The sequence below is a fragment of the Tigriopus californicus genome, chromosome 9 (genome assembly GCF_007210705.1).
Source record: "Tigriopus californicus strain San Diego chromosome 9, Tcal_SD_v2.1, whole genome shotgun sequence".
Classification (NCBI taxonomy): Eukaryota; Metazoa; Arthropoda; class Copepoda; order Harpacticoida; family Harpacticidae; genus Tigriopus; species Tigriopus californicus.
The window spans coordinates 14,569,352-14,587,915 of NC_081448.1; the positions used below are offsets into that span (position 1 = coordinate 14,569,352).

Consider the following 18,564-nt stretch of genomic DNA (forward strand, 5'->3'; position numbering starts at 1 on the left):
TCCTCTCCTTAGTGTGTTGTCATCCCCAATGGTGGTTTGTGACTCATTGTATTTCTTACTAGCATTGCTTTATATACATGACTAGAATGGATTCACATGAGCATGAGCAACACGCCCAACACCGGGATATCACATCTAACACATCTCCCTCACACAGGGGGGGAGAGGCATCCGGGGTCACGGGGCCGACCCACACAGGGATCACGGGCCATCGTCACGGGTTTTACGTCAAGAGATAAGAAATGACTTGTGACCACCTTTGATTCAAATATTTCGTGCAGTTTTTATCGTCATGAACCTATTATGCTTTGGTGAAGCAAGATGACGTTGGCCTTGGACGGTGATGGAGACCACGTATTACCACATATTAGAATTTACATGTAAAATCCAACATTTTCTCACCAACATTGGCCCTCAGTTTGAGCAATTCACTTGCTCAACAAGTAAAAGTAGCACTCATTTGTTACTCTTACTTTTTTGACGTTTGTGAATCGTATTCTTGAAACTTCATTACTAGATGAAGGACGTCATTCTTCGACTAGCCAAGATTCTCGAGGGCTTGAAGATGCTCGCTCGTTCATTGGTCTTTGCCGGCCTTCAGGATGCCCCTAGCTTTGGTTCTGGCCTTAAGACTGCGCTCACTTGAATTTTCAGACATTGTTTTGACGGCAATCGCTCAGAGGGTTACTCATCGCCGCTAGGATGTCGTTAGACCATTTGTAATATGCTACTATGTACTAAACATAGTCTCTTAAGGAATGCTTGTGGTTTAATGTCAAAGAAATCTTTGAGCAAGGAGAAATATTGTGAAAAACAGCCATGGAGGCCCTTAATTTCTTTACACCCTGCAAGCGGCCTCACGTCAGAAAATGCAAGCAAAATGTAAACAGGGTCTGTCATTGGTTGAAAGTGCGGGTAAGCAAAGTCAAAGGAGTAAGCAATCCCTGTCAGGGAAAAGCGATAGAGGCGAGAAATTCAAACTGAACGGAAATCGTCATTTTCAAGGTCTAAGTTTCAGATGTTTCAGTCAATAATTTTGTCCAAAAATGTTACTACAAAACGACATTTTTGTAGCCATTTCAAAATCAATCACAATTAGAATCCTTTTTGCATCATACTCTGGGCTAGAAAGAAAAAAAAACCTTCAGACCAGTATATAACATTCAAGCTAATGTCGACAAATCCCCCATGTACTGTAAACTTGATGATTGCCCAAAGGAAAAAAACTCCAAATTGCCCCCATGCTACATTTCAAAAGAGATTGTCGCTTCTTTCATTTAATGATCATTTATCAAACAAAATTGAGTGGCTAAGATTAATACAAAAAAGAATGTTTCACCTAACATGACTTCGCTAAAGAATTGGCCAAAAGCAAAATTAGTCACCCTTCAAAAATGGTGAATTTTCGAAGTTGCCGAGCCCCTATAGAGTCACTACAATTGATCCTAAAACCTGGGCTGAGACAAAGTTCATGAATGCTTTTGAAAATTAATTACTTTGGATACCTTTTTTTTACCCTCTTTGAGTAGTGTACATTCCCAACCTTTCTAGCCTCTTGCAATGCGAGAGCTCTCTCATGCCTGGGAAAAGTTATTTTGGGAAGAAAAAATATTTTTCGGCCAAAAATGGCGCAGAAATTCGAAGCTCTCGTTTTTCAGGGTGAAATTTTTTTCGACGTCTAGTAATCATACCGGTTCCACAAATTTGGTTAACGAATCAATTCTTAGTGATTTTTTTGGCTTGGTTTTTCACGATCTTTTCTAACCGCCACAGAAAATGTAATCCCCATTAGTATTAAAATGAAAGGTTATAATTCGTCGATTTTTTTTGCAATTATAAAGTATCCTCCATGGATGAGCAAAAGAAACTAGGAACATCACAGGAATGAGAAAGCTCTAGTATTGGGAGAGACTAAAAAATTTGGAACTGTACAGCGTTCAGAGAAGGTACGAGAGGTATCTGATACTATGAGTCTTGAAAATCATTCATGAGCTCTGTCCCAACCCAGAATTTTGGGTCAATTAGGACTCTTCAGTGTTCAGAGAAGGTACGAAAGGCATCTGATGCTGTACGTTTTCAAAAGCATCCATGAGCTTTGTTCCAACCCAGGATTTAGGGTCAATTGTAGTGATCCTAGAGGCTTATTGTGCGTTTTGAGAGCACCTTCAAGCCCTCAAGAATCCAGGCTAGTTCGAACAATGAAGTCCACATCTCTTCTTTCCTGGGCACCTTCATTGTTGAACTTGCTTCCCTCTAATATTCGTAGCGAATACGTAGGCCTTGTTGATCCGGTTGCATCTTTCAAGTCAGCAAATTGGGACATCCCACATCCACCCTATAGCCCAGACTTGGCCCCCATGCCACTTCTTTCTGCTCCCAAAGATCAAAACACCCATTGCTTGGAAGAATATCACTGGGGATGCAGAAAGCCATGTCTAGAATGCGTAAGTAAGGAAACTTTTATCAGAAGATGACTTTAAACCCACATATGTGTCATGGATGAAGCGGATTAATAAATATATTGATAAGGAGGGTGATTATAAATAAGTTTCCACACCCGCATCCCCATTTTTGAGTTATTTCGATGTTCCGATTTTAGGATGGACGCACCTCGTATAGCATCCAAATTATTTCATTCTTTCCCTCACGCAATACCAATACCGCCACCACTCGCATGTACCACATTAGTGCTCCTCCTTTACCCTTTCTATATCTTTCATGGTTTGATGGTTTCTTAAGATTAAATACACTTTATAAATGAGGAAATATCTGACATCATTAAGAGCATAAACTATTTTTTTATTTTTACAGCAAATATCAATCTAAACATATTTGAACTATTTTGTAATTCAATTTGCGAAGACTTGAAAATGTTAACGACTGTTCAACATTGAAAAAGCTTGGGTCCATTATCGGGAAAGTAATTTATTCATACGTTCGATCCTTTGGTTGAACACCAACTAACTCATTTCAGTACATAATGGAAAAGCCAATTTGTTGAACTAACCAGTAAATAATTCTTAATGCCTGAAATGAAGCTAAATCTAAATCATATGAAGGTGTCTTCTTTTTTAAATAAATCCGTAAAATGAAAGCAAAGTTTGGACTGAACACCCCAGAAAAGGGGCAATACCACTATTATTGATCGTGGTTTCTATCTTTTTTGCGGGCTTCCTTACTGCTACTGGGAATGGAATCCCCAGCAATTCAAGACGGAAAAAGATATTAATCTTACCTAGTTTTACATGCATATAATATTTGATCCGCCAACAAATTAGAGTTGGCAGATCTGGCTAGCTTTGAATGTAGGGTTGATCAGGTATTTTGATCAAAAAGTTGTCGAAGTCTGACTTTAAGGATACTACTGGATCAAAGCCTATGGATCAACCTTATGGATAGATTAAATTCCGATACCCGCTCGGTTACATCGGCTCCTTCACTTCAATTCAGTAAATTCCAAGCTACAATAATTTTTTCGACATTGTGCTCTGCTTTAACCAGCTAAGGGTTGAAATAAAAAAATCCAGAAATTCTAGAAAGCACTTACATGGCAAAGGGTTGCACTTGGGCTTCCTATTAAGAATTTAGAAGCATTTTCAACGCCTCATATTTTCACGAGAGATATCAAAATTACATGACTTTTCATTGATTTTCAAAATATATTTTACTCCTGGGGTCACAGTTTGTCCAACAGTGAAAGTCGATTTTTGCAAGCGTTACTCAAAAGATAGCGACAAAGAGAATTAGTGTTGGAAACTGTCTTCTTTGCTTTGACTATGTAGATTGAGGGGACGTTTAAACAGAACCTCTTATCACGAATTTAATGTGATCAATCTTTTATTTTCGGTAACTTTGATCTATATTTGAAGTGGTGGGCTAATATAATTTATCCCCGCCCGATCAACAGAGCCGAGCATTACACGGTCCAATTTTTGCGATTGGCAGTGTCAAGTTAGGGATTATTTCAATAAGATGAGTCGGGATCAAGAATCGAACAAGGTATACTTTTTATTGCATGAAACTATGCTAACATCATCCATACGTTTCCTGACGTCTTTGCCTTAAAGTATTGACGTGTTTCGATCCGGAAAGTCAGCTTGTTAGCCTTAACGACCTCGGTTAGGGCTCCCATCACAAGCTAAAGAGAGTACAAAATCGAAATCAAAACTCCTTAAATGAGTGGCAGAATGTGACCCTGTCGTTTTAGATCTCGGAACCAGGGCTGCTTTAAAACTCGTTACTGATCTTGGGTCTTCATTTCCTTGCCCTTTTTCGTTCAAATTAGGAGTCCTAGTAGAGATCCTTCAAACTAAATAGCTGATTTTCCGGATCGAAACCCATCACTACCTTAAAATGGAAGATGGGCCTTATTTGTCGTCACGGAAATCCGACTTTGTTTTCTTCTGCTTTTTGCGGTGTTAGATGATTATTGTCGTGCTCGCACTGCCATCTGATGATTTACAACTCAAGTAAGAATATTCTACATACATGCATTATAAAGGCGGTCGTTAGTTGTCATCTCGCGTTAAGGAATAACTACAGGCTTCCCCCACGCTGTTCCAAAGCAACAAACTAAAATGGCAATACACAAATAGGAATCTACCCTCCTCCCCTCCAATGGCAATGCTCAGAAAGGGCTCACCAGATGCAAAACAGTAATATTGGCCTGATGCACTTATAGAATTTGATGAAGCAAGGATTGTTGCAATAAAGATTTTTAAAGCAAAATTGTTTTACATTCCCCAAGAGTGTTTAGTCTTGGCTAGCTCGGGATCGAACCTGGGTGAGGCGAATGGAAAAACGGATGCGAATGAAAAATTTGATGCTACGGAGAACCTAGCACCAGCCCTAAAAGTAAAATATGTAGAGAACCTAATTGATTAGTTGCCAACGATTCGATTTTTCATTTGAACATCTACAAACTTCCACCAACAAAAATTAGAGTAACCCTTGTGCACTTTCGAATTATCAATGAGTTTGATCTTAGATTAGGATTAAGATCTAAGGAATGAGGTAACACTCTCTCAAATGAAAATGATGGCATTCAGGTCAAAAACATCATTTATTCCGAGGGTTGAACGAACAAACACGTGCCGATGACACTAAGTTGAGTTTTCTTTCTTTTAGATTTTCAAATTTGAGCAAAAAAAAAAATGTAGGTGATCACTTGATCTCTCTTTGACGAGTCTTCTCTTCTCCCAGATGTTCGTCCCATTTTAATGTCCGTATCCGTAAGCCACGGCGGGTCCAGCATAACCGTAAGCAGGGGCGCCATAAGCGGCATAGGTAGCGGCCTTGGCACTCAAGTGAGCGGCGCGGGCAGCTTGAACGGGATAAGGCTCAACGGGGACGGTGGCTCCATTGGGATAGGTGACCAGACCCTTGGCTCCAGCGGGGTAAGCCGCACCAGCGGGGTAGCCGTAGCCGTAGCCGTAAGAGGCGTTCACGGCGGAAAAGAAAGCCAAGCAAAGAGCAACAAGCTGAAATCAAAGCAAGAGGAGAGATGGTTAAATTTGGAGGACACTTATTAAGTACTATGGTTGTTCTTATGAGAGCACACTTCATTTTGATTGTTTCAGTTGAACTGGATACTGAGTTCGAAGATGCCAAAGCTTTTATACGTTGGAGGGCAAGCCTTCAACACAATGGTACTGAGAGGGTGTGCTGAAACCTGCCCATGCGAATCATGATGATGTGAGTTGTGGTGAGTTATACCTTTTTGGCAGTTGACGTTGCACTCCTTGCTTAAAGTACCCCGTTTCTATGTTTGCACACACGTGCAATATCGGAATCTCTGGATGACGAAAGTATAACCTGTTTGTTTCTTGAAAGTTCGTTTTTGTAGGATGTTACCAATATTTGCTCAGATATTTCTGTTAGCCTTCAAAAAGGCTTTTGAACCACCGTGGCAGTGGTCTCACTGGTGAGACGAGTGGGATAAACTGATCATCGAAAAATTCAGCTCTAGTTACGACATCACAATCAATCACTCCGTTGTCGATAAAGGAACTGAATTTTCGTAGCGTTTCAAAATGAAATAATTGCCCCGGCTCAAGAGTCAAAAATGCTCGTTACTGGTTTCATTTTTCTTCCTTGAATTGGCTGTTCTTTGTCTGTTAGGTAACAATTGAGGGTATCTTTCATTGTTGTTTTCACGATATTTGACATGCTTAATCAAAAAACACCACTTCACATCTTCCGAAATTGAGCTCCTATTTCAAACCAAAGTATTGAATTTTCCATTTTGGTTCAACAAAATTGCAGTCAAATAATGAAAAATGCAAGATAAATAGGGTCTTTGAGTTTGAGAGGAGAGATAATTTCCGATGTTAACAAACATGTTTTGGATTTTCCCAGGCACCTAAGGAAGCACAATTAATAAATTAATATATCGAGATTTCAAGATCTGAATTTCACCTTCTTTGAACATTAACATAAACGAGATTTATAAGACAACCAGACCATAAACTGAAATTTGCCTCGAAGTGACATAACTGTACGTGCTTTATAAACAAATAATTTCAGACAGAGTCGGTTTTAAGCGGGTTTAAGACAGACTTGGACAAGTTCTTTAACACATTTTCTGATCAATCGTAGATTGTTAGCATTCAAACAGAAACCAATCCTCATCTTCCAACCCTAATTGGCGTCCTACAATACCCAAAGAGTGCTTTACATAATACACTCCGGAGAGGGTTTCATTGCTTTTCTTGCTAGCCTCCACCAAATAATAGGCCAAGTGGGTCAATTATTTCATATTGAGTTACAAGTGCTGTTATTGTAAAGATTCTAACGTTTAAGCTTTATATGATTATGAATATCATAAAAGGCGGACGTTTTAGATTAAAATGACACTTTTGTTTAGCACTAGGTCCAGCTAGAGACGCGCGAGTTTTTACAGGTGGCTCCTCTTTGCAAAGGAAATGGTCAGAAGAACTAAAAAGTTCCCAAACACATTTCTTGAATTAATGTTTTGTTTAAGAAAAGTACTGTCATGACAAGCACCATTGGATATACACTTCAGGGATACTATGTGCACTTATTTTTCCTTTATGATAAGCAATACGGTTGATTCATGAATAGAGACATTTTACATTGATATTAGCATTTTTGTTGCTCTCTAGGTCCATTCTGAATCCTATTCTTCAGAAAATCAAATCTCTAGAATGTGTCATTGCAGATCTAAACTCGTGTGACCTTTCAGATTTTTTATGAAACAAGTTCCTTTGTACTGAATGGTGTAAAGCATTCAACATTGTATTATGCTCTATTTTGAAGTGCTTTAGCTTAAGTTATCAGTGACTAAAGAGAACAGTGTGACAACTACATTTTATTGGAAGTAACTTAATTATTGTAATTTGAATAGCAAATGACCTGGGCTTGTTTGAAAAACAAATAAATTTTAGAAAAAGCTGAATTCCTTCTTTAATGTTTTTTTTCTGGAAACTTCTAAATTTAAAGAAATATCGCATGTTTAAGCCTCCCCAAAACTTAGATGCTATAACTTTGCATCCAGACTTATCAAAAGTTTGGCAATACTAAACAACGCAAGACCCATCAGCTCAATACGAAAGTGTAGTGATTTCCGTTTACTAGCTAAGAGATGGTAGACCTAACAGATGTACTACTTATAAAGCGTGCAAACCTTAATATCAGGAAAGAACTTACAGCGTGTTGTTGTGTTGGATAATCTTAATCGATTGCCATCGGAAAAGGAAATTGTATTGCAGCTGACACGAGATGGAATATTCATAATGCAACCGGTCGACATTGGACTGGTTGTTCAGACTTCTTCCCGGGTTCCGACTCCGTCCTCCAATAGGACCAGACATCAAGATTGCGACACTCCCCCCAAGAAAACGTGAGAAACGTTTCCTTTTTAACCATACCAATGTCTGGGATGGTCCAAGACACTCACCCCCGACTTTTACAGCAATCTGACGTCTAGTGTCTATCCGTTGCCCTCACAGCCATATTTCTACATGGTTTCCTAGTGGGATCACGGGATCACGGGATGAGTGGGGAAGTCATTCCCTCCTATAACTATGGGCGAACTAGGTGTCTCTAGAGGGTTGATCTTACAACGTACTTGACCAACCAATTTTACTTGAGGGTTCTTCCTCCTGGGAACCAGAGTGGAAAAGGTAATCTCCCTTCCTTGGAAGGATAATTGCCCGGGTTATCGTCATTGAGGTTGCAAGGCTCCCAGCCCCCTTGCATAGCTCTTTCGTGATTCGGAAAAAAAGATAAAATCGAATAAAATGGACTGTTTATGCGAACCCCAATTCCTTGGGCTTTTTTGCTTGCATTTTTTGATGCTGTCATTATGTGGAATTCAAGCCTCCTGCTAATTCTCTGTAGTAACCTTTCCGGCGTCTCTTTTTTCTCAAGCTTCTATTTGACGGAACTTTCGCATCCTGTCCATGTTCCTTATTAATTTCAACTTGAGAAACAGGTTCCACAATCACGATCTTTGTGTTCCCTGGATCCATCTCCTCCTCCTCCTTCATTCCATCAAGGCAGGGTCGGCTTCGATCAGGAGGTTGGAGCACCTCCCCGGCGGGCCCTCCGAAGTTGAGTCCGTCTGCATCTGATCCAGGCTTCCAGCATGTCCTATCCGTTGCGGGGATTCAGATTCGACTTTTTTTGCGTCATGACAATGTAGTTCCAAGCGCGCAATTTGTCTTACAAATATCAGCGTAATTTGATTGTTCCACATTTTGCTCAACCTGTGGCACAAATTCATTCATTGGAGGGCCGTAGATCAAAAGTTTTGGAGTAATTATTGTCCATTCCGCGCAATCCTGGTTAGTCGTTCCTAGTGTTCGGTAATTAATAATGCATTTCAATTCTACCAACAGTCTTGGCAAGGCTTTTAATGGCAAAAGCTCTTTTTGCAAAGCAATTCGCAATTGGCGTTTGAAAATACCGATCATCCTCTCCGTTACACCATTCGTCCACGGAGCTTCTGGGGTACTGAACCGCCATTCAATGGTCGATTCCCCATGGTATCTGTGTCCTGTGATTTCTTCAAAATGTGATTTTCATCAAAAAATGGCTGTCTGGCGCCTTGGAGTAACTAGCGTTGTCCGAATAAATAACACACGGTTTTCCACAATGTCAATGGCATATTTATTGCATATTTAATTGTATTTGAGCTGGTAATACCATGCAAATGAGAGCACTGATTTAGGAATTGATGATTTCAAAGTTGACGCTTTAGCAAGCAAAACTAGAAATGCAAGTTTATGACTCACTTATGCCAAAGTAAAAGAAGCAGCCCTGTAACCGTTAACAAGATTTCATCTTGTCGTGAATTATCGCACACCTTTGCCTTTTTGTTTTCAGAGTAGGTTATTTTTCCCATTTCCCTTGCGTACTAAAAGCAAAGGGTTTTCTATAAATTGCATTCTATAAGACCAAACTTGGTCCATAATTCGATCTTTTAATTCAACACCAAATATCATTTTAATACGAATATAAAAAGCCCCTTTGAACTAAGGAGTATGTAATTCTTAATTTTTTTGATTGACAATGCCAAGATAGAAATTATTTCAATGAGACGAGTGGGATCAAGAACCGAACTGAGGATTGCTGATGGGTGTCCCATGTCAGGAATGTTCTATCTGCACTATCAAGACCATCATTACTTGGAATCCTTAGGAACAGATTCAGTCCTCAACCCTTTTTGTACGTTGTCCTAAGTAGCGAATCATATTGTCATCATTAACCACAAGGAAGCTCGGACTTGGTTAGCCCGAGATCGAAAGATTAGGATTAAGGTCCCAGGAATGAGGTAACACTCTCTCAAATGAAAATAATGGCATTCAGGTCAAAAACATCATTTATTCCGAGGGTTAATCGAACAAACACGTGCCGATGACACTAAGTTGGTTTTTCTTTCTTTTAGATTTTCAAATTTGAGCAAAAAAAATGTAGGTGATCACTTGATCTCTCTTTGACGAGTCTTCTCTTCTCCCAGATGTTCGTCCCATTTTAATGTCCGTATCCGTAAGCCACGGCGGGTCCAGCATAACCGTAAGCAGGGGCGCCATAAGCGGCATAGGTAGCGGCCTTGGCACTCAAGTGAGCGGCACGGGCAGCTTGAACGGGATAAGGCTCAACGGGGACGGTGGCTCCATTGGGATAGGTGACCAGACCCTTGGCTCCAGCGGGGTAAGCCGCACCAGCGGGGTAGCCATAGCCGTAGCCGTAAGAGGCGTTCACGGCGGAAAAGAAAGCCAAGCAAAGAGCAACAAGCTGAAATTAAAGCAAGAGGAGAGATGGTTAAATTTGGAGGACACTTATTAGGTACTATGGTTGTTCTTACGAGAGCACACTTCATTTTGATTGCTTCAGTTGAACTGGATACTGAGTTCGAAGATGCCAAAGCTTTTATAGGAGAGCAAGCCCCAAAACAGTGCGACGAATGAAGAGATCAACACAATGCACAGCACAATTGGAGGGAGAGGGAGAACCAAGTAACAACACACTGCGTCCGAATCATGACGGTGTGAATTGTGGTGGGTTACACCCATTTAACATTGACGCTCGATAGCTTGAGTTAGGTCAAGGAGTAGTGAAAATGAAAAAAATGTCCTTTTTTATTGAAACTTTTTTCATCGTCTTTGAAATATATTTAATGGTGTGCTGCATAAGTGTTTACAACTTGACTTGCTGAAAAACACAAAGTTCCTTTTTGATTCAATGTATCTTAAGTACCATCAGTCTTTGGACGCTTTACATTGTTCTAATTTGGCAATCATTGGTTCTTTCTAGGGAAAAACGAACAATACTGGGCTATTCAAGTTGCCCCTCCTCGTTACAGAGTGTCACAAAAAAGTGAGTTCCGTTTTTGAATCAAAGCCTTTTCGTTTCTAGTTCCTTGACAATGACAATTAGAAAAGATTGGTCATAGTAACGGCAAACCTGAGTACCGACCTGTATTAAAGCCCAATATGTATGTCAAGATATTTTCAAATTGTTTTTCTTATTTTGATTGGTTTGAATGTTAAGAATTGTAACATATCCATCGTAGATGAGGCTCATAAAATGAGATTGGAAGTTAAAACTGGGCCTCATAGATGGATTTTAGGCCGTGGATTAAAACATGCCCTAACATTGGCTTATTTTAAACAGAGGGTCAAACTGTTTCAGGAAAAGAAACTTTAAGACTATGAATAAAGCCACATTGATTTTATGCTTTTGCCTGGTTGAATCTATTTTCAGGTATATTTAGATTATGAATCCTAATCCGTCAATTAAGCTTTATACAGTATAAACTATGGTTTTTTTCACTGAGACCTAGGCAAGAAAGTAATGTAAAGTAAAGTTATTGATGGAACAGAGGCCAAGTTGTAACACGGTAACATGACTTGAAGAGTACAATATACAATGCCAAAATTTGGAGATTATATTACAATTAAAACATGAAAAAATAAAGGGGCAAAGAGAAAGTAGGAAAAGGAAAATATGAAAACAGAGGAAAGGAAAGTCATATCTATTGTATGATTTGTTGGCTATGTTACTGAGAAACGTGAAACATTTTCAGGAATGGGTTATAAGGAATTTGAGATACATCTCTGCTACTAAATATTCAATTTCCCTTGGATTGTTTAAATGAGATCAAGGGGCGGATAATCACCATCAAAAAGAAAATAGTGAAAGAAGGAACAGGAAAGAGGAATAAAAAAAAAAGTCCTGACCTTTCAGGTAAATATTCATGCATGCAGTGGCACACAAAGCAATCAATAAGTTTGCAAAGAGCAGATGGGTATTTTTGAACGAGATCACATTATAATCTTAAATTGTGTTCTTGTTATTATCCAGTGAAGGTCTCATGCGTCATAAAAAAACTCTACACTAACAAAATGTTCTACTTTTGATATGAGTATCAAGTACAACTCAGAGATTAATTTTTCTGTGTACTCTTAAGTTCTCAGTTGTTAACATGTTTTCCAACTTCGGCATTTTTCGTGTTACCTGCGTAACTGAAATTAGTCCTAGAGTTTCATCGCGCCAGAAGACCCCAATCCATAGGAAACGACCTCTGAAAAAGTCGGCAGGCATTTTTCAAAGTAAAATACCGTTTGAGAAAGCAGAGAACAATTGACCGGAAGCCTAGTTCAAGAAGAAAGCGATCGGTTAGCACCAAAGCCATGATCCAGATCGTGAAAAGCCACATTAAAAGGAATCCCGTGAAGACCATCCTGGGAAAGACCCAGGGCATGAATATCCATGAGACTGCAGTCCAAAGGGTTGTCAGAACTGACCTGGGAGCCAAATCAAGAGCCAGGAGAAAGAAAGATCTTATAAACAATTATACAATGTCCAAAAGATTTGAAAGACTCAAAATTCTGATAATCCTGATGAGTAGACTCCGACAACAAATGTTGTTTGTATGTCGAGCAGAAATTCAAGAGGGTTGCACTAACCGGTTTTCTTCCCAATGCCTTGGTTCAGCTCTTTCTCACACCCGAACCATCAAACTTCTGCAATTTCTACTTGACGTGAAACCCCACATTTTGTCTAAGTCTATTGATGAAACATACTATGCCCAAAACCATCAGTAAAGATGAAAAACTTTTGTGGGTGCACAGACCACTACAATATCATCCAAAATTCTGATAACGTCCCAGACCACGTTTAGTTCACATTCAAAACGAAGCATGTGTTGATACATTAAGGTATGTGCTAACTTCTCACCGCGCATAGAGGCCGTCATTGCTGCCCAAGGTGGCCATGTTGAATAATATGTTCCGTAACAATTTGAATCACTTATTCTAAATTTATAAAAAACAATAAAGTAAAATAAATAACTTAATAAAGCATTTGTCATCTTGTCCCTGGCATCGTTCTTGGTGAAGTTTTGAAATTTATTAAAATTGTAAAGTTTTTATGGTGCATGGGGTAAATGGTGCTCATCCTGTGAATTTAATAGGAGAAAGGCTTTAAGAAAATAGGTCTATTTCATTTGCCATCTATTCTCGTAACCGGTTTCAATAGTTTACTAGTTTCTTTTTCAAGCACACTGATTCAACAGTACACAAATGGACCTTGCAAGAGTCAGGATTGGCAATGCTACCCAGAAGAGTTGGTGAAAAGAACTGGCCCTCTTATGATGCTTCTCTGCACTTTGCCCAGGTACAGTAATTGAGCAATGGTTATTCTTTCACCTCATCTTGTTCTTGATCCATTGAAATTGTAATAAATCTTTATTGCGAGATTATTTTTCATTGGATCGGTATTTTCGTTATACAAATTTGATATATATTACAATACTGGTTCTCTTTCCCGTTCTGGGTTGAAGGAAATTGTAATAACATCTAAATTAAGACCAAAATCCCTTTCATTTAATCAAAAATGATACTTTTGACGTGTCTTGGGAAAGCTTAAGCAATCTACAGCACATTGAATTTAAGTCCACATTGTGCTGTGCCAGCTATGGGCACAAAGTTCCAGGAAGTTCTAATTTTTTTAACGCATCTATCGCCAACAAAACCCGCAAGATTTATCTGGCAAATGGAACGGCATATCGTATCGGTACATGAATGTCAATAAAATAAAGCGCTTAGACAACTTGGATTGACCCATCTTATGTAGCTTGCCAGAACATGGAGCTAGAAGAAAGCACTTACATGGCAAAGGGATGCATTTGAGGTTTCTATTAAGAATTTACAAGCATTTTCAACGCTTCACATTACCGCCAGAGATCACAATTACCTGGAACACTACGAATCAAAAGATTTCAGTCGAAAATAAGGTATTGGCTGATAACTTTCGTTGATAAGTAATTTGACGTTATTATGTTATTGGATTTCACGATATTCCTTTATTTCAGGGTAAGAGTTTGTCCAACGGTAATGGTCGATTCTTTTACCAAACATTAGACCCATTCGGACATTTAGGCAAGGACTGGTACCAGTAAACAAACTTGCCTGCCAATGCCAGGGATGCAAAATTGGCGTTTCTAACTAGTTTTAACGCAGCTGACCATTCCTTATATTCACTGTGAAAGAAGGGTCAGCTTCTAAAAAACGTGTTTGAAGCCTCAAACTTACATCATTGACACTGGTACCAGCAAACAAGCGAACCTGCCAGAGCTTCCTTAACGTCCCCATTCAGACATTTAGGCAAGCGCTGGTACCAGTAAACAAACTTGCCTGCCAATGCCAGGGATGCAAAATTGGCGTCTCTAACTAGTTTTAACGCAGCTGACCATTCCTTATATTCATTGTGAAAGAAGGGTCAGCTTCTAAAAAACGTGTTTGAAGCCTCAAACTTACATCATTGACACTGGTACCAGCAAGCAAACGAACTTGCCAGAGCGTCCTAAACGTCCCCATAGAATCAACAAAGAGAATTCATGTTTGGTTCTCATTAAGCTTATAAGATTACTGGTAACAAGGAAACCACTTATGAGGAGAAAACCGTCTTCTTTGCCCAGGCCTTGTCCATTTGGGAGACATTTAAACAAAACCTTTTTGAAACAAAATCTTTTTGTTTCTGTATCTTTTTTGATATGTTTAGGCAAGGATACCTTTAACAGTTAAAGGTCTCTCTGGTTTAGGTTGCAACACTGAGACAATCAATCCCCGCCCAATCCACTAAGATAAATGCTACATGGTCAAATTTTTCTCCTTGGCAATGCCAAGTCAAGCAATATTTCAAAGAGAAGAGTCGGATCAAGAACCGAACTGAGGATTGCTGATGGGTGCCCCAGTCAAATACCACAAGGAAGCTCGGACTTGGTTAGCTCGAGATCGAAAGATTAGGATTAAGGTCCCAGGAATGAGGTAACACTCTCTCAAATGAAAATAGTGGCATTCAGGTCAAAAACATCATTTATTCCGAGGGTTAATCGAACAAACACGTGCCGATGACACTAAGTTGGTTTTTCTTTCTTTTAGATTTTCAAATTTGAGCAAAAAAAATGTAGGTGATCACTTGATCTCTCTTTGACGAGTCTTCTCTTCTCCCAGATGTTCGTCCCATTTTAATGTCCGTATCCGTAAGCCACGGCGGGTCCAGCATAACCGTAAGCAGGGGCGCCGTAAGCGGCATAGGTAGCGGCCTTGGCACTCAAGTGAGCGGCACGGGCAGCTTGAACGGGATAAGGCTCAACGGGGACGGTGGCTCCATTGGGATAGGTGACCAGACCCTTGGCTCCAGCGGGGTAAGCCGCACCAGCGGGGTAGCCGTAGCCGTAGCCGTAAGAGGCGTTCACGGCGGAAAAGAAAGCCAAGCAAAGAGCAACAAGCTGAAATCAAAGCAAGAGGAGAGATGGTTAAATTTGGAGGACACTTATTAGGTACTATGGTTGTTCTTACGAGAGCACACTTCATTTTGATTGCTTCAGTTGAACTGGATACTGAGTTCGAAGATGCCAAAGCTTTTATAGGAGAGCAAGTCCCAAAACAGTGCGACGAGTGAAGAGATCAACACAATGCACAGTACAATTGGAGGGAGAGGGAGAACCAAGTAACAGCACACTGCGTCCAAATCATGACGGTGTGAATTGTGGTGGGTTACACCTATTTGGCAGATTGCACTCTATCCTCAACGAGGCTTGCATGCCTCTGGACTTTGTAATGCGTATCGCCAAGCGGCCATAATCATGGGAAAAAATCCCATTCAGGCCAAAATTTTACTCAAGCTCCTCGACCACACTCCAATCACTTTGGGTGTCTTAAATTGGGAAGTGAATAGCCTCCATCATGAAATGGCAAATGCATTTTTTCGAAGGACGAACAGGTCTTTAGCGTATCCATCTAGGTACCATAATTTGACCAAAGCTTCCGAATTTATCAACATTATGTTATGGTGAATCTAGGTGTCTATCCTCTTGCAAATTTGTATCAGTGCCTTGAGAACAGCCAAGCCCACTTTGAACACACTCTTGACATTTCGAAGAACATGGGCCTCTCTCGATATATCATACCATTTTTATTTTCAATGGCATTGCTGCAGGGAAGCCTCTCTTTTTGTTCATCTGCACTATAGCAAAGGTGAGCATCGTTGTTGTACCTCATTCATTTTGCAAGATGAACAAAACTTGCAAACCTTGATCATCTTAACTGCCTATCAAATTAGCTTGGTTTGCATCTGTTTGGAGTCTAACGAGTGGACTTTTACCATGATTTCATACTTTTGAATGACAGTTTGCTTGAGATGATTACGAAAATTCTTGGCATACCCCTTTATTTCGACCTTTCTCAGACTTTTATTACAAGAGTAATACTATGATATGCTACGTTGATTTGAATATTGTATTATTAAACTGTACAATGAGGTGACTTCATGTTCAACTGTCTTACCCAAAAACCCAAGCAAGGTTATCTACGCAAATGTTATTTCCTGAGCTTACGCATACTCAGCGTCATGGCTCAGCATATAAAATCATCACTTACAAGATGCATCCAATGATTATGAGGAACCATTGTGAGACTTCTTTTGACATTGCGTATAGGAAAAAAAGCTATTGGAAAAGGATAAAATTGATTATGGCTGGCTCCTCTGGTCAAGCAAGAATCAAGTCTCTGATCCAAGTACTCACCACTTAATCAATTGTTGTGTTGAGTAAAGATGTGTGTGTCACCTAAGGTCAAACAGATAGAATGATTGTTCCATTCGCTAATAGCAGATGATTGAGTGAAATAACAAAAGGCGAGCCAAATGAATAAAGTGGCCGCACGAGTCAGCAAGTAAAAAAGCAAAGTTTTTTAAGAGCACCAAACTTGAAAAGTTACATAAGAGTTGGTAAGAATTTACCAAAACTTTGACAACGAATAGTTCCCAACTGTTCTTGAAAAAGGTCAAAGCTTTCAAGTTTCCTTCTTCGTCCTCTGCCAAGCCACAAGGAGGAGTCGTAGTGGTTAGAGTTGTTTCCTAACCACGAGAGTGGTCTCCGGTTTGATTCTCTTCCCTGACCCTTCTCTATACTAAATAAACCATTACCAACGTAAAAAAACTAGATTAAGCCTGATCCAAGATATTGCTTAGTGGAACAAGTTATAGGGACACTGTGATTACTAGTATGACTGGTTCTTTTTCGAAACTGGCACCGTAGATGAACACAAAAAATATATCTGTTTTGATACCTGGAAATTACGATGGAAATAGTGTATTTGTTCTACAGACAGGAGTAAACTTTTTATTTTCGTGCTCTGTTTCTGGTTGGTGCGCCGTGGCATTCCTCGTTGTGGTCATGGAAAAAATGTTTGTGGTTTTTTTTGTTGCGTCGATTTCTACGTAATCCCTAATGAAAAGGTGTGATGCTTTTCCAACTCCAGGTATAATGCAAGCCTTTCAAACATTACTTATGCCTATTTTTCCCCTTTTAGAAAATAATACCGAAAGAACAGATATGACCCAAAAAATCATGTTGTAAAAAATGTACATTATAAATCCCCTGTTGGGTTTAATATTTTCTTGTTCATTGCATTGGTGAGCTGGAAACCTTTATATCAATGGATATACGGTTGAAAGAATGTCGTACTAGCACGCCCTTCAAAAGGACACTCAAAAATCGCTTTACAAATATCCTCTCTATCCTAATAAACGTATTCAGAACCATTCACAACTCAATCCCTTGGGGACGTTTGAACTTTCGGAATCTTTCGTAAGTGAACAGGCCCCCGTCCATTCTAATCCTTCATTTACACACTGGTTACGAGAAGATCTTGCTGAAAGAGCAAACGTTACTCCCGGGCTGCCAAACCATTCATGTGCAGTGCACAAAAGGATAATGATTGGCTAGCTGGAGAAAAATTTGGAATGAAACGAGGGCGTGGGACTCTGCCATTTGGTACACGGCCCTTCAATTGCCAGATTTTGGGGTTCGTGTTTGATTAAGAATAGATAAAAGTGATAATTTTATAATGACTTTTTCGGCAATCTTTGGTTAATAGAGATTGTCTATCTTTCAGTTACAAATATTTGAGCTCTGAACATGATGTTGTTGCGTTCTATTTTTAATAATGAACTCAAAGTCGTCATGGGATTACATAATATGTAGTCTATCATCAATGTGATGAGAGAGTAAACCACGAACGACGTTGGATGAAACTAAATTTCCACACAAAGACTGGATTTAGTCAGACATTAATACTTTATTGCTCGAACCTCTTTTGCGATAACAATAGGTACGAATAGAGTTATTAATGCAAGTAAAGGGTGCGTCAGTGAAATTTGCTGCTCCTTTAAAAGACGTCAAGCAGCATCAGTTCATGCAACCGCCCTGAAATTCGTCTTGAATCATCATTACAGTCGGACAAAATATGTTTTTACATAAAACATATTTTCACATATTTTGGGGCCCAAAACAATATTTGTGTCCATTTTCACTTTTTTGCCTTTTTTCTTTTCTTCCTGTTTTGCTTCCCCTTTGGTTGTCCTGATTCTCCTCAGTAGTTTAGAAAAGAATACCTAATTTGATCAACAAACGAAGTCAAAATATTATATTGACATGGATCGCGGAAGATATTGCCGAGCTCTGTAAGAAGTGTTGATGTAGAGAGGTCTTTCAACGTGTTCAAACACGTCTTCACTACCCGCCGGCACCAA

At 39.5% G+C, this 18,564-nt stretch overlaps 1 protein-coding gene across 1 annotated transcript; it reads right to left on the minus strand.

Annotated features, from left to right (window-relative positions):
* Positions 1–5,043: 5,043 nt before the first annotated feature.
* On the minus strand, positions 5,044–15,490 carry LOC131886779 (cuticle protein 38-like). The gene is made up of 5 exons (XM_059235181.1): positions 15,330–15,490; positions 14,999–15,259; positions 9,999–10,260; positions 5,551–5,612; positions 5,044–5,480 (listed from the first exon to the last, which is right to left on the minus strand). Exons 1-5 carry the CDS (start codon positions 15,342–15,344, stop codon positions 5,217–5,219), a joined length of 864 nt encoding a protein of 287 aa, XP_059091164.1. The 5' UTR covers positions 15,345–15,490; the 3' UTR covers positions 5,044–5,216.
* Positions 15,491–18,564: the final 3,074 nt, after the last annotated feature.

Excerpts from the sequence above, each read along its gene's own strand:
- LOC131886779 (XM_059235181.1), bottom strand. Across the intron at positions 5,613-9,998 it reads GGCTTACGGATACGGACATT|CTTTGGCATCTTCGAACTCA; the intron begins AAAATGGGACGA and ends AACGTATAAAAG. Across the intron at positions 5,481-5,550 it reads TCAAAATGAAGTGTGCTCTC|CTTGTTGCTCTTTGCTTGGC; the intron begins ATAAGAACAACC and ends CTTTGATTTCAG.